Here is a 16,828-nt window from a genome sequence, read left to right as displayed (position 1 = left end):
CAGTAATGGCATGGTACAACGACCTAGTGGGGAACCTGTCACTATTCTTAAGGTCCCAGGATACCTGGTCAGGTTCAAGGGAGGGAGAGTGGAGAGCAACACTCCTCAAGAAGATCCTCCCAGGCCGCCTACTGGGAAGGACCGAAGGCACGCTGAAAGGTGAGGCTCCCAAGTTCAAGGATGGTAGCCAGGACAGAAATATAGGGCAACGCGCAAATGGATATTAGTTTCGGGAAGCGAGCTACGAACGGCAGTCGCTTACTCGCTTGCCCAACAATCAAACCAGAACATGGTTGATGCCCCAGACCCAAGCGAGCTGCAACATGTGTACTGTCAGCATCGTCTCTTACATCCAGGCCCATCACATCCATTCGATGGCCCACTTTTGTGCTTGACTTGGCATGACTCGCTAGAAACGACCAATCCGATTGTTCCTTTGCGGTCTTGCCTGAGAGCTGCTTTAAACATCGTGCGAGTCAATATTTTGGTTCAAGACTGGCATTCAAACGCACATTGTTTGCACTGCGGGAGCCTGGTTAGGAATCCTACCAAACGCCCCCTATGTGTACTTGAATCATTCTAGATTGATGCGTGTGGAGACAGGAATAGGTGTGGGAGCCCCGGCCGAAGGATGAGCGATCCCATAGCTGCCGAATCTGGAGTCGTAGATGAGGAAGCCAACACTAGTCAAAGCCACCATGTCGGAAGGCAATTGGCAGGGCTGCACCTGCCGTCGGAGGGTGGCACTGCCTTCGGACCCACGAGCATTGGATCTGGCCAAAGGGGAGGCTTTGAAATGTACATAGCAGGGTAGGCAGCGGAGCAAACCACGAGGAGGGTGGGCGATGGCTATCAGCAACGCCGGCAAGCTAGGACTGGAGGGACGCAGATCCGAGCTGTCGTGGCCATAGCCGTCGCGACGTCAGTGAGCCAAGTGAGCTGGAAAGGACGCAACTGCTGGGTCACCGAGGGCAGAGCTGCCCGGCAGAGGACACCAGTGGCCATGGGCATTGGAGAGACGCAGACCCGAGGTCGCCGGGGCCGGAGCAGCACCAACAAGCACCCGCCTTGAGAAGCACCGTGACTGCACAAGCACTATAGCCTCGTCGCCTCCGCACTTTAGACATCTCCGTGGCTCGGGAGGGGAGGAAGGGCCGCCTGAAACAGGGGGCCGCCTGCGAGGAGGCAGGCAAAGACGTCCCCGCGACCGGCTGCAGGTCTTGCGCCCAACCCATGGTCGACGACAGCAGGGCTAGCCGTGCCGTAAAGGTGGGGGGTGGGCGGATTGTAGGGGAGGACGCAGAGGCCGTAGCCAAGTGCGCCGCGCCCGACACCCGACCGGCGGGAGAGCACCAGCTGGGAGGAAGGGTGCTCGCGAAGCACGACTGGATCGGGGACGCGGGGCCAGGGGAAGCACGCGAGGGACGAAATCTCCCCGCCGCCACCATCCCGTGGCGTGTCATAGCCAGGCCGGCGGCAGCGGTGCAGCGGAGGCGGGCGGAGGGGGAGCATCCTGGCGGCGGTGGCTGGTGGATCTCGGGGGCGTGGTGGAGTGGGGATGCGCGAGAGGGACGGATTTGCCCTGCCGCCACCATCCCGGGGCACGGCCCGGCTTCGCCGGCCGCCCTCCGACGGCGGCGCAGCGGGAGCGGGGGGAGGGAGGGCCTTCCTGACGGCGGCGGCTGGGGTTTCCCCCGTGTCACCAGAGGAAGGCGACGCGGGGGGGGGGGGGGACATTTAGCAAAAGACACCTCGAAAATTTAAGAGAAAAGTCCACATTTCAACCCAAACTAACCACTAAAAGTTTAATTTACAACCCTGAACTTCAAAACCGGTCGGAATACACCCTCAACTTACCATGAAGTTCAGAACACAACCTTGGTCTTGGTTTTCCGTTGGTCAAACGGTTTTGACCACAGTCAATGCTGACTGGGCATGCCAACTCAGCCTAGGGATCGTTTTTGGTGTCTCACTGGACTGACCCCGACTCCTGCTCCTCCTCTGATACAGCAGTAACCGCCCCCGCTGCACCTGACTACGGCCACTGCCGGCACTGCTGCATCGGCGACCCCGTCAAGTACGTCTCCTCGGCAAGGTGCGCATCCGGCTCTCGACGCTCGATGCCGGCCGCATCCACACGCACTGGTACGCGCGGATGGCTATTTTATATAGGTCGGTCGAGTTTCACTGGAATCCACTTGGTTCGCTAGGCATGACGCCAATTTTCCACGCGCGCATGACCCAGCAGAGCAAGTGATCGAGCAAAACGTACGTGCAGATCTGCTTTCCTGGCATGATATGGATCCGATCATGAGCGTGCGCAAGAGTCAAAGATTCAGATAAAAAGAATGAGACCAACCAAGGGCTAATCTTCGTTGACATTTTTTTATAGGAGAAACTTCGTGAGCACCACGCGTCCGAGTCGGGACTCGAACTCAGGCGGGCTGGCAGCAACCCCAGCTGTCCAGCCAACGGGTCGACGCCCCATTCTCAAAATTAAGTGGCAGCATCTGTACCGTACATACGCTCATATCCCTCCATACCGGCGACATCAAGAATTCAAGATGGGGGAGCTCCATCTCGCCATGCGTTTCTCGAGCACGTCGACGCTGGGCCTGCTCCAGACTTACTCGCAGTTGCACCTGCCGCTGATGCACTACCAGTCTACCATTGCCCGCTCTCCGTGGTGTAGCAGGAGAGGCTGCTGCGGGAGGCACCAGATGGACCTGCCGCTACGCCGGGAGTGCGTCGTGTTAAAGTGTATAAATGTAAATGTGTATACAGTATTTGTATAAACCGTATACACGAGTAGATAAGGATCGCGTTGCGTCTTGTACTCCCGGTTGTTGGGTTGTTATGATCGATCTCATAGATCTTGTATAGGATATGACTTGAAGATCAATCCATCAACTACCTAACAACTAACCTTGTAATCTTCTATCTATATATAACACGTAACGCGTCCCTGCAGATGCATACGCTTCACGCAACTTTACATGGTATTCAGAGTCATTCTCCTCTACAACACATCTCTCTCGCGCCGCCATGTCGTCCTCGAGCTCCACCGCTGCCGCACCTTCCGTCCTCATTCCCATCGCTGAAAAACTCCACCGCTCCAACTTCAACGTCTAGCGCGCGCAAGCCCTAGCCACCATCCGTGGCGCCCAGCTGGTTGCCTACCTCGATCCAGAGAGAGAACTACCGGCGCCAAAGCTCTCTGACAAGGATGGCAAGCCCACAGATACACGCCAATCCGACGTATGAGATCGACAGGGCTCGAGACTCTCAGGTTTTGAGTTTCCTTTTTAATTCCATCTCACCTCCTGTGATGGTTCAGATCGCAAATGGCATCACGGTGTCAGCAGCATGGACTGCAATCACCGAGATGTTCATCTCCGAGACGCAGGCGGCCATCGTCAACACGAGGATCGCCCTCTCCACCACCAAGAAGGGGACTTCCACCATCGCCGAGTATCTTGGCCGCATGAAGGCCCTTGGTGATGAGATGGCTGCCATCGGCAAGCCACTCACCGACGACGACATGGTGTCGTACATCCTCGCCGGCCTTGACTTCGACTACATGTCGTTTGTCTCCTCGGTCTGCGCCAGGACTGTCCCCATCAAGCCAAACGAGCTCTACTCCCAGCTGATCAGCTTCAAGAGCCGCCTAGTATGTTCGAGGGGAACTCATCTTCACACTCCTCCGCCAACGCTGCCTCTCGCGGTCGTGGTGGCTTTCCTCGTGGCGGCGGCCGCGGCAGGAACGGCAGAGGTCGTGGTCACGGTGGTGGCCGCGGCAATGGAGGCAATGGTGGCGGCCGTGGAAACGGCCACAGTGGCCGCGACAATGGAGGTGGCGGCCGTGACGAGATCCCGGAAGCCTTCTGTCAGATCTGCAAGAAGCCAAATCACACTGCCCTCGAGTGCTATCGTCGCTTCGACATCGCCTTCACCAAGGAGAAAAGCGCAAGCGTAGTGTCCAACTCCTCCTACGGTGTTGACACGAACTGATTGACACCGGCGTCACCGACCACATCACCAGCGAGCTGGACAAGCTCACCATGAGGGACAACGGCCATGACCAAGTGAACATGCCCAACGGGTCAGGTATGAAAATAACTCATATTGGTCAAGCATATGTTCGTACCCCTACTCGTAATCTTCATCTTAAAGATGTCCTTTATTCCCCTAACGCCACCAAGAACCTTGTTTCTGCCCACCGTTTGTCACAAGATAATCATGTGTTTCTCGAAACTCATCCTCGTTTCTTCTTTATCAAGGACAAGGCAACGAGGAACACCCTCCTCCACGGCAGGTGTAGATCCGGTCTCTACCCTCTATCATCAGCTTCCTTAAGCCCGGGCAGGCAAGCTTTTGGCGCCACCAAGATATCGCCGTCAAGGTGGCACAATCGACTAGGTCATCCGTCTTCGCAAATCGTTCAGCATGTTCTTAGGCAAAACAAAATTTCCTTTTCTAGTCATGAGTTGAATAAAGAAGGAGTGTGTGATGCATGCCAAAAAGGCAAAAGTCACCAACTCCCCTATCCAAATTCTAGTGCACTTCGAATGCTCCTTTAGAGCTCATTTTTTTCGATGTATGGGGGACTGCCTGTGATTCTATCAATAAAAAGAACTATTATGTGAGCTTCATAGATGATTACAGCAAGTTTACTTGGATATATCTTCTCAAACATAGATCTGAAGTGTTTAAGATTTTTCATGAATTCCAAGCACTTGTTGAAAGGCTTTTTGATCGTAAAATCATCTCCATGCAAACAGATTGGGGTGGTGAGTACGAACGGTTAAACTTGTTTTTTCGCCAAGTAGGCATCACACACCACGTCTCTTGCCCCCATGCTCACCAGCAAAACGACTCTGCTGAAAGAAAGCACCGCCACATCGTCGAAGTTGGTCTTTCTCTCCTAGTCCATGCTTCCATGCCCTAAAGTTTTGGGATGAAGCATTCATTGCCGCCACATATTTGATCAATCGCACTCCTAGTAAGGTGATCAATCTAGAAACTCCTCTTGAAAAATTGTTCCATGAAAAACCAAACTATCATGCTCTTCGCATATTTGGGTGTGCATGTTGGCCCAATCTCCGTCCTTTCAATGCCCGCAAACTAGAATTTCGATCTAAGCAGTGTGTGTTCCTAGGCTACGGCAACTTACACAAAGGATTCAAATGTCTAGACATAGCTGCTGGTCGTGTTTATATTTCCCGTGACGTCGTGTTTGACGAAACAGTTTTTCCCTTTGCTGCTCTAAATCCAAATGCCGGTGCACTCATCTGATCCGAAGTTCTCCTTCTCTCTGAGCAATCTCCATCTACACCTCTTGATCAAGGGGACGAACATATAGCTAATGATCCTTCAAGTAATTTTCATGAAAATCCTGCTATAAATTTTGGAGGAGATCTTGCTTTGCACCATGATTTTATGCAGCCAAAAGAGACAGAGACAGAGCACGAGGAGGATCCAGGGTCTGCGCCAGATTCCCCTAGCAACGATCCCGGGGACGATCTCCCCTCGCCTGCCGTGCCAGGCAGTGGAGGCGCATCCGCCTCGGGGCCAGGCGGGCCATCATCGCGCGGACACGCGTCCTCCTGCGGGCCTGCGTGCGGCACAACGACAACAAACGGCGGGCCCGGTGCAGGTAGTGGGCCATCCACGCGCGTGCATCATGACAGGCGTTCTCCTACGCCCGCCAACCCGTCTGGGCCCGGGCGGTCCCCTGCGTCCAGCCAAGCGGCTCGACAACCGGCGGCTCAACAACCACAGCCACGGGATGCGTGCGCGCCGCAAGCCGATCCCGCCAGCATCCATCTTGGATCGGGTGCACCTGGTCGGGTGTGGCACCAGATTCGTCGGGATCCCCTGTGGCACCGGCTCCTGCTGTTGTACCTGTGCCAACGCAGTGAACAAGATCGCAACATGGGATTTTAAAACCTAAGGTCCGTACAGATGGTACGGTCAGGTATGTCAACACTCGTTTTGGTGGTCTAGCTATCACGGGTGAGCCCAACAGTCTAGGTGAGGTTTTTGAAAATAAGAATTGGAAAAATGCTATGGATGAGGAATACGATGCTCTTGTTAAAAATAGAACGTGGCATCTAGTCCCTCCAAAAAGGGGCAGAAACATCATCGATTGCAAGTGGGTTTATAGAATTAAGAGGAAAGCTAGTGGAGAAATTGATAGATACAAGGCTAGACTAGTAGAAAAGGGTTTTAAACAACGGTATGGCATAGACTATGAGGACACCTTTAGTCCTGTTGTTAAAGCAGCTACTGTCAGACTTGTTCTCTCTATTGCAGTATCAAATAGTTGGAGTCTTCGTCAATTGGATGTGCAGAATGCGTTCCTTCATGGCATTCTAGAGGAGGAAGTCTACATGAAACAACCACCTGGGTATGAGGTAAAAGGCAAAAATCACTATGTCTGTAAACTTGACAAGGCATTATATGGTCTAAAGCAAGCACCCAGAGCATGGTACTCTAGGTTAAGTGAAAAACTTCAAAGGCTTGGCTTTAAACCTTCAAAGGCTGACACGTCACTCTTCTTCTATAAGAAAGGCAAGGTAATCATCTTATGTTGGTATACGTTGATGATATTATAGTAGCTAGCTCATCGCATGAAGCAACCGATGCGTTGCTAGAGGATCTTAAGAAAGATTTTGCACTAAAGGATCTTAGTGACTTGCATTATTTCTTGGGAATAGAAGTTAAGAGAGTAACTGATGGTATCGTCCTAAGTCAGGAGAAATACGTGTCAGATATACTGAAAAGGTCAGGTATGATGAATTGTAAAGTTTCCAACATGCCTCTTTCAACTACTGAAAAATTATCCAAAGAGGAAGGTGAGACCTTGGGAGCTGAAGGAGCTACAAACTACAGAAGTGTGGTAGGTGCCTTGCAATACTTAACACTTACAAGACCTGACATATGTTTTCCTGTCAACAAGGTATGCCAGTTTCTGCATGCTCCTACTCTCCAGCATTGGACTGTAGTTAAAAGAATTCTCAGATATCTCAGAGGTACTATGAGTACAGGATTAAAATTCACAAAGTCAACCTCAACTATGGTGAGTGCCTTCTCAGATGCAGACTGGGCAGGCTGTCCTGATGACAGAAGATCAACAGGGGGTTTTGCTGTTTTCTTTGGACCAAACCTTATTTCTTGGAGTGCACGCAAGCAGGCAACTGTGTCAAGGTCCAGCACTCAAGCTGAATATAAGGCCTTGGCGAATGCTACGGCTGAACTGATATGGGTTCAGGCTTTACTTGATGAACTTGGCATAAATCACTCTTCAGTTGCACGACTGTGGTGTGACAACATTGGTGTCACTTATCTATCAGCAAATCCGGTGTTTCATGCAAGAACAAAGCATATTGAAGTTGACTATCATTTTGTTAGAGAAAGAGTAGCTAAAAGACCACTGGACATTCGATTCATTTCTACTAATGATCAGGTTGCAGATGGTTTCACCATAGCCTTATCATGGCAGAAGTTAGAAGATTTCAAAAACAATCTCAACTTGATAAAGTTATGATTGAGGGGGCGTGTTAAAGTGTATAAATGTAAATCTATATACGGTATTTATATAAACCGTATACACGAGTAGATAAGGATCGCGTTGCGTCTTGTACTCCCGGTTGTTGGGTTGTTGTGATCGATCTCATAGATTTTGTATAGGATATGACTTGAAGATCAATCCATCAACTAGCTAACAACTAACCTTGTAATCTTCTATCTATATATAACGCGCAACGCGTCCCTATAGATGCATACGCTTCACGCAACTTTACACGTCGAGCACTCTGCGAGGTGCACGGGCACCGGTGGAGCATGCAGCGCAGCAAGGCTCTACGTCCAGCGTTGGTTGTGGCTGCTCCTCGAGTGGGTTTGCCCGTGCCATATGGGACGACGTACTCGGGTGGTTTTGCCCATGGAGAGCGCAGAGACGCACTGCAGCTCTCCTCCGTTGCCTGTGCTAGAGGCGGTGCCGGCAAAAATGCTACACTCACGGGCTACTTTTTACTTAATCAACGGACTTTCCTTTTCCCCCTCACTAATCTCACCCCCTGATTTTCAGGGTGGGCCCGCGTCGCCTAACGCCCAATTAGCGCAACCCACGTCCGCTTAGCCCATTGAAACGCCCGTAAAGCCCCCGTGAATGTAGCATTGCTGCGGTGCCGGCGTGCTGCTACAGTCGCGGTGCATGCATGTCTGCCATGCTCAATGCACATGAAGTGCTCGACGTAATGTAATGCGCACATAGGTCAGCTCCAGCGAGCCCGCACCGCCACGAGCTCCTACTAGCACGCCCGTACTGTTGCGAGCTCTCGCTAGCTGGACAAGCAGCAGCAATACTAGCAAGCTCGAGCACGCCCATACTGCTGCGAGCTCTCGCTAGCTGGACGAGCAGCAGCAAAGAGAAGCTACTGGAGGGCGGTGCTATTCATGCGCGAGCAGCTGAGAGAAAATGCTGCGTGAGGCCGCTCGAGCTGGCTTGCGGGTACAGCAGAGATGCAGCGGCGGCCGGGGGCACGGCAGCGACAGCCAGTGGCGGAACTAGCAGCAGGTTAAGACTATGCTGACTGATAATGCAAAAAAAAGCTATGCTGACTGATAAATTTCTGTGATTTTCTGTACTTTTTATCAAGAATTAGTGGTTGGGGCGCCCCCCTTGGGGCGCCTCCTGAGACTGAGAGGTGGTTGTGCGGTGCCAGGTAGGAGGCGACTGTTTCATCATTTATTTTTCTCATTGTGGTTAGCACATGAATATGCTATTGGTGATACACAACAGGTCAATTGTTCTTGTGCTCAGCCAATTGCAAGCACGATCTACATTGAGTGTTGATGCAGTACATGGTTCACATATTATAAGAAAAATAAACCAGTCGTTTGCATTCAGCCATGCATTAGAGGAAGTAAACAACTGATCTTGGCATATAATGTCATGCGAATTCTGGTCGAAGTACCAACCTAGACAAAAGTGGATGCAACTCCAAACCTATCCTCGAAAAGACATCAAGCTAAGTAACTAAGCTAAGGATCATTCTTCAGTAGAAGATCAGTGCAAGTTCAAGACCATAGCACCATTGCTCCTTGTAACTCCTGAGCTTGAGAACACACAAATGCTTCTAGAAAAGCTTCAGACCAGCACTAACATTGCAAACCATGTCAGACTGCTAACATAGAGTCAGTAGAATCAGAAAATAAACATCAGCTAACCACAAGTACTGAAGACCGCAAGGCAAAACATGCAGAAATAAGATGATATATCATTACACTGCAACTTCATTATTTACAGCTATGGGGTATATCATCCAATCGAAAGAAAAAAAAACAGTACGTGCCTTGTTCTAGCCACTAATAAGATGTCAGCAGTTGGCCACCGAAACAAAGCTAAATTAATTTGCCGTACGACACTGCAACTTCATTTCTTTACAGCTGTGGGGTATATCACCCAATCGAAAGGAAAAAAAATAGTATGTGCCTTGTTCTAGCCCCTAAAAACATATCAGTAGTTGGCCACCAAAACAGACCTAAATTAATTCTCCATACAGGATATTAGCTATATCATGTGTGGATTCACCCAAAAAGATATCTAGCCGCCAGTGAAGAAAGATTGTAGATACTGCAAATATATACAGAAGGTTTCGTGCTGCACTGAGTGAATTTAATTGTAACATGAAAGATGTGGATGGAGTGCATCAAATGAAAATGAAATGCTCTCACTATCTCCATGTTGCTAGGCTTATTCAGACAACCTTGACATGAACAGGGTTCTGAACAGAAGACTCCAGCATGAAAACACTCGCAGTAACTGCATGAGAATTAGCCAAGTCATCAATACACCAGATAGAATGCATCATCTAAATTTGTCTGCGTTTTCAGCAACTTTTGGCAACAAAAATAATTAAAAAATCAAACTGATTTGTTAACAAAAGAAAGTATAGTTTAACTAGTCAAACCAAATTTATTTCAAATAATAATACCTGCAGTTGTTGATGTGCATATCTAAAAGAAGAAAAAGAGAAGTATCACACAGACATGGACATTTCAAGTACTGTTTCTATCTATAGTTAAGTATATTTAGCATCCCCCTTTATGGTCGTATTCTTGGGAGGCATACCTTGCTACCTCACTAGCGGTGTGGTGCTATGGCAGCGAGTTCATTATGCATATGACCACAGTAGCTGATAGCTCAACTAACAACCCATACCGGATATCTTCATTTAAATTCCTCTAAATCCTAAGTCAGTTGCACTGTACCCTTAGAACATTTTACACCACTAGTTTAAGTCTTACACAGTTAGTGATGAAAGACCAAAATGGTCTTCATTAAAGTATATAGGGGTGACTAGAAGACCATATGTGGTGATACAGTGAGTGTGACTGTGTATTAGCCAAGTGCGCCACAGCTTTCTGTTTTGGGCTTTGCTCATATTGAATTATGCCGATTATTATGTCATCAGAAAAGATAGAAGCCTTACAACACGATTAATTATCATGTCAGTATACCACCATCAGTTGCTGTGTAGAACAGGTGAAGGACAGTGAGGCTCAGTCTGTGGTTAATGTGTTGTGCTGTGCTTAACTTTAAGCTGTTGTGAAAAAGCCTATACTCTGCAGTAGAGCAGATTATAAAGTTGAAAGTTATGTTATCCAACAACTGTTATAGTATCCTCGTCTCATATGTTCTAAAGTACAATAATGTATCCATTTGCAACTGGCTTCTTATGAAAAAAAGGCGCTAACTAAACACCCAAATATCTAAAAGCAGTTCAACCATATTGCGTCATGCCAAATAGAACCTTAGATGATCCTGGGAATCAAACCACATGGAGCGCTGGAGACTGAGTCTTCACCAATTTTTGCCATGAATACTACAGTAGTACTCCCACTGTCCCACAATACAAGATTGTTTTTCAAGCTATGTTAGGTTGAAAAACAATCTTATATTGTGGGACGGAGGGAGTAAAGACTCGGCAATACACAACCGCATCACAAGAGAGCGCAACCAAAATAATAGCGAGAATAACAAACCGAGACCAATCTGAAGTAACTGAACCTAGCTCAAAGAGATCCCAAACAGCACCTGAACTGCAGAGACGATCCACTCAGCACACTGAACGCCGAATCGAAGTCGAGAATGAGCTAATTTGTGCGATTTCTGACAAAAGAAATCAAAATCTCAGGCCACCATATGGATGGCATAGCATCAAACACCTACTGAGCATGAATCGACAAACATACATATGAATCTAAGGACACCGAAAACACAAAATCACACGGACAAATATAGCAGAAACTCATCTTGACCACAAACGAAGCAGAAGGCCCACCACAGGAAGATGAACAACACGATCTATCGATGAAAGGCCACAAAACCGGTGCTCACTCGACAACCACCTGTTAACAGAGGAAACACACATGCAAAAATTAGATAAAAGACTTGCTTCAATACAAACAAACAAAATAATAATAGAGTGATTTCAAGGGAGGAACGATCCCAAACACATCAAAAGGTACTGCTTTTTGAGGGAGTGCTGATGCTACTACAAACAGGAGCAGTTAACCAGAACTGTGACAAACGTATGTAGACGGAGGAATTTCACAAGCAATAACTACCAGTCTACGATTATGTAGCCATCACACCATCAAAATCAAGGCTAATCATCCTGCCAGGAAGAGGGAGAAAGAGAGGGGAAGGAAGAGGAGGAAGATCTTACTGATCAGAGAAGCCGGAGGCGGACTGCCACGACTTGGTGGTGCTCCCGGCTGTCACCGACGCCGGCGCACGGGAGAGGGCTGACCTCAGATCCTGCCATCTGTCAATGTGGCGGCGCCGGTGCCAGATCACAGATTGAAACCGCCGCCGCCGCCTTCTCCTCCCAGCCAATCCTCCCTCGAGGTCCAGGGCCGGTGGCGTGCTCGCAGCCGCTTCCCCTCCTCCTCCTCCCCACCTTCCCGGCCGCTAGCACCTGCTCTACCTCCTGCCAAGAATGGGAAGGACTATATTGTGGAAAGACGAAAATGGAGAGGTTGCGTGTGCTGCGAAATTTTGGGGAGAAAAGGAGAAGGGGTGGGGGGCTCGAGGGTCGAGGCGACCGAGACGGAGGAGGAGGCGGCTAGAGCGATGCGATGGACCCACACTAACCGGCGCTTCCATTGGCCAAAACGAGCGCTGACGTGGACACGCAGCTGCGTTCTCATTGGCCAAAACGAACAGTGAACCTGCTGCCGATGTGGACATCGCGAGGGGACGCCCCTTGCGCGACTCTTAATGTGTTTAATTATAAGAGAAGTTGTTGGCTATAGCCATAGTTTTCCCAGGCCTATCTCCGCCACTGGCGACAGCTACTGCATTCACGGGAGGAGCAGGGGCGCGAGACAGAAAGAAGTCAAAGAACGATTCACGTGTTTGTTTTTCAGTCCTCCCAATCCTAGCATAGTTGGCAGTGCCCGGTCATCATTGACTGCGGTCAAAACCGCTTGACCAATGCAAACCGGAAACCAGGGTTGAGTTCTGAACCTCGTGGTTAGTTGGGGGTGTATTTCGACCGGTTTCAAAGTTCAATGTTGTAAATCAAACCGAGTGGTTAGTTCGAGATTGAAATGTGGACTTCTATAAAAAAAATAACCAAGGTTTTTTTTTGCAAACAAAAATGCCGTGTTAGTAGGGCACCTCAGCTCCTCGAACCAGTATGTAACATGTTTGCTCATACAATGGAGTGTTGGGACCATTTCATCACATTTTAGGAGAAGACCGATCAAAGTGCTTGTCTCGTGAGAGTTGTATGACTTCTGGTGCGTTTATTCACAAAGTTATTTTGAATATTAAAGAGGTTGCCGCGCATTTGCACATACGCTTGAATCGATCGAAGATCCATGAATTACTTAATGTAGGATTAACAGGGCAAGGGCGCAGCCAGCGTTGATGGGTTCGGTTTGAAGTTTGAACCCAGCAAAATTTGTGAAACTTAATTCTTGATAGTGGATAGTTTTGACCCACGAGATGGTCAATGGAAACCGGAAACCCTCCCGTTCTGATCTTGTCTCCACCGAAGAAGTCAAATATCCTGATTAATCACTAGGCATCTTGGCCTATATAAGCTTGCAGAGCACAGCAGGGCAGGGCACAACACCGAGACCGAGAGAGCTCTGGCCTTCCGAGTAACCGAGGCCAAGCAGCAGTACGTAGCAGCCAAATGAGGAGCCGCCTATCCCGCTGCTTCTGGCTCCTCCTGCTGTGCCTCCTCTCCCGGCGCGCGGCGGCTGCTCCTCGCCTCCCCGTCCGAGCGGTGAACCTCGGCGGCTGGCTGGTGACGGAGGGCTGGATCCTGCCGTCCCTCTTCGACGGCATCCCCAACAAAGATCTCTTGGTACTCAACGTATAACTTTGCATACGCATACACGCCAACACATGTGGATGTGGGAGGTCGCCGCCGCCGCCGCCATGGCTCTCTGTTTTCAATTTCTTGACCGATTAGCGCGCGGTGTACGTACGTGTAGGACGGCACGCAGCTGCAGTTCAAGTCGGTGACGCAGAACGGCTATGTGGCCGCGGAGAAGGGCGGCGGCGCGGGACTGGTGGCGAACCGGTCTCAGGCGTCTGGCTGGGAGACCTTCAAGCTATGGCGGATCAACGAGACGACGTTCAACTTAAAGGTGTTCGGCAACCAGTTCGTCGGTATCCAGAGCGACGGCTCGGTGGTGGCCACGGCGACGTCGCCGGGGAAATCGGAGACGTTCCGGTTAGTGCGCAACGCCGGCAAGGACAGGATGCGGATTATGGCGCCAAACGGGCTCTTCTTGCAGGTAAGATTAAATGAAATATATGTCTCTCACTACTCATTGGCCAAAGAGGCACCAAGTGTCGTCCTACAAACAAATACTTCCTCTGTTCCAAAATAAGTGTCTCGATTTTAATACAATTGCTAAGACACTTATTTTGAGACGTTTCATTGCTCAGTACTCGTACTAAAATGAAAACCAAGTGAAAACTAACGTTCTACAAACATGTACCCCTCTATTCCTAAATGGAAGACCCTTCTGCGGTTCAATTTTTTAACTACAAAAGCGTCTTACATCTAGAAACAGAGGCAGTAAAATTGAAATTTAGTGCTAATCTAGAAAGGATGATCCAACGCCTGCATAAGAAAGAAATTAGCAAGGTATATCCAACAAAATTAGTCAATGATTTACATACAAATTTCTTAAACATTTAGTCAGCATGTACTGTACGTACGTTCAAAGCCGGCACTGGACTCAACATGCGCCTCCAATGTTGACTTGTCTAGCCATCTAGGATATTTGACTAGTACACCAATAAGTTAGAAAGATCATTCTCTGCCATATAAACTAGCAGTCAAATTCCATTGATGGCAGGCAAACAAAGACAGCACAGTGACAGCGGACTATGGGAAGAGCACAAGCTGGGGCGACGACGACCCGTCGGTGTTCGCGGTGACCAGAGTGACGGGGCTCCAAGGCGAGTACCAGATCTGCAACGGATATGGGACGGCAAAGGCCAAGCCAATTCTCAAGGTAAAGACATTATTGAACATGCATGTGCCCACTTGCTGATTGCTACTGTTTTAAATCAAAACAATACGGTGAACAGCACTTGCAGATCATGCTTAACATGATGTGGATATCACTGCCCTCGGTGGTTCCCCTCCTAATTTGTTTCTGGTGTAGGAGTACCATGTGACTCATGTCTATGCATGCCCACTTGCACAAGGAAACAAGAGAAGAGTAGTGGCCACGATAGTACAGCGAATGACTTCAGCAGATATACCTAGTTTCAAATAATTGCAATGAAAACAATTTGGAAAGGAATTTATTCATTCATACGAAAAAAGAGATACAGAGTGTTTGGTGTTCGCGGTATAGTAACATTATAAATTGAATGTGGTTATAGCTAGGAATAAGTACTGCCATTTTTCTCTCTCTCTAGAAGTCAGAAATAAGTATCATCTCTTTGTGGAACGTTGCATGTTTGGCAGAACCACTGGAGCACATATATAGTGGAGGATGACTTCAGGTTCATATCCGAAAGCGGGCTGACCGCAGTGAGGATACCAGTGGGATGGTGGATCGCTAGCGACCCCAGTCCTCCAGCACCTTACGTCGGAGGTTCGCTTCAAACCTTGGACAAGGCATTCAAATGGGCAGAGTAAGCAGGCTTCATGTTTGATCTTGGCATAATCTTGAGCAATATCAATAAAGCTTGCATTATCTAATTATTTCTGGAATAAATGCTTGACTTCTCTGCATGGACAGGGAGTACAATCTGGGCGTCATCATCGACCTACACGCAGCTCCTGGGTCACAAAACCCCTTCGAGCATAGCGCCTCCAAGGATGGCTCGCAAGACTGGGGCACTAGCGCCGCTAACATCGCGCAAACCGTACAAGTGATAGATTTCCTTGCATCCAGGTACGCTGCGAGCCCAAGCCTCCTCGCAGTGGAGCTATTGAACGAGCCGCTGGCGCCTGGCGCGTCCCTGGAGAGCCTCAAAACGTACTATCAAGACGGGTACAATGCTGTCAGGAAGCACTCGTCAGAGGCCTACGTGATCATGTCCAACCGGCTGTCGTCCCCAGACCCGACGGAGCTCCTCGAGTTCGCCGGCGGGTTACCCAGGGCCGTCATCGACGTGCACTACTACGTGTTGTTCAACAGCATGTTTGATACTTTCACCGTGCAGCAGAATATCAATTTCATCAAAACCAACTACTCAAGCGCTCTCAGCACTGTCACGAAGCAGGACGGTCCTCTCACCTTTGTAGGTATGTGTAACTAATATTTTGGTGCCTTTTGGTTTTGTAGCATGGATTTTTTGTTCCCATTCCTGCAAGACTTTAGTGAAAATGTCTGATGTGTCATGGATGACATTGTTTTCCACAGGCGAATGGGTGGCTGAGTGGCAGGTGCCCAATGCAACGAAGGAAGAGCTCCAAATGTTTGCAAATGCACAGATGGATGTGTATGGGAAGGCGACATTTGGATGGGCTTATTGGACTCTCAAGAATGTAAACAACCACTGGAGTATGGAGTGGATGATCAAGAATGGGTACATCTCCTTGAAAAACTAGGGTGTGCTTTCTACGTGTAATGACGCATGAAATAACTTTGTAGAACAATCGATGCATCTCTAGAAAAAATTATTGAAGGTGAATAAATGAATTTGTAGTATTTGGCCATTGCTACACGTGTCTCCTCTCTTGAAATATATGGCCAACTTTTGCCCAACACCTAGGCTCTGGGGTGAACTGTTTGGTTCATACAATTCCATATGGTATCCACGCTTATGATTATTCTAGCATTATTATGCTTAAAAATCTCTACTTGCAAGGTGTGGAAGTTATACAAACTGTTATCTACTAGACAATCTCGATTAGTACAATAACCAATGGGCGCATATGCATGACCTAGGGGGCATCTTTGAGTAACATTTGGAGCTGCATAGCACGGACTTTAAAGCACCTCTGGGCCTGCATCCCTAGGAACGTTCGATTTGGCCGTTTTTCGCCAGTCATGCCTGAGCGATGCAGGCGAGCGCACGTTGGTGGCTGATGGCGCGGAGAGGCGTGACTGCTCAGGTTAGGCTGCATAGGTGGATTGCACCGCTGGAGAGCATGAGTAAAATTAATGTTGATGCAGCTCTAACCCGGAATGCCTCGGTGGGAGCTGTGGCAGATGATCTCTATGAGAGAAGAATATATGTACCTTCTGATTGCAAGATTGTCATTGACTGACATCAAACAGAGAAGTGCGTCATCTTATGGCGCGGTCATTCGTGAAATCATAGATC

The 16,828-nt window shown here is 48.9% G+C and overlaps 1 protein-coding gene across 1 annotated transcript; it reads left to right on the top strand.

The window, feature by feature from the left end:
• The first annotated feature begins 13,125 nt into the window (after positions 1-13,125).
• On the top strand, positions 13,126-16,221 carry LOC109741507 (probable glucan 1,3-beta-glucosidase A). The gene is made up of 6 exons (XM_020300602.4): positions 13,126-13,391; positions 13,522-13,827; positions 14,398-14,556; positions 15,018-15,187; positions 15,295-15,803; positions 15,922-16,221. Exons 1-6 carry the CDS (start codon positions 13,218-13,220, stop codon positions 16,107-16,109), a joined length of 1,506 nt encoding a protein of 501 aa, XP_020156191.1. The 5' UTR covers positions 13,126-13,217; the 3' UTR covers positions 16,110-16,221.
• The last annotated feature ends 607 nt before the right edge of the window (positions 16,222-16,828 follow it).

Source organism: Aegilops tauschii, chromosome 5 (genome assembly GCF_002575655.3).
Source record: "Aegilops tauschii subsp. strangulata cultivar AL8/78 chromosome 5, Aet v6.0, whole genome shotgun sequence".
In the NCBI taxonomy this organism is placed as follows: Eukaryota; Viridiplantae; Streptophyta; class Magnoliopsida; order Poales; family Poaceae; genus Aegilops; species Aegilops tauschii.
This window is presented reverse-complemented; position numbering and strand designations above follow the sequence as displayed.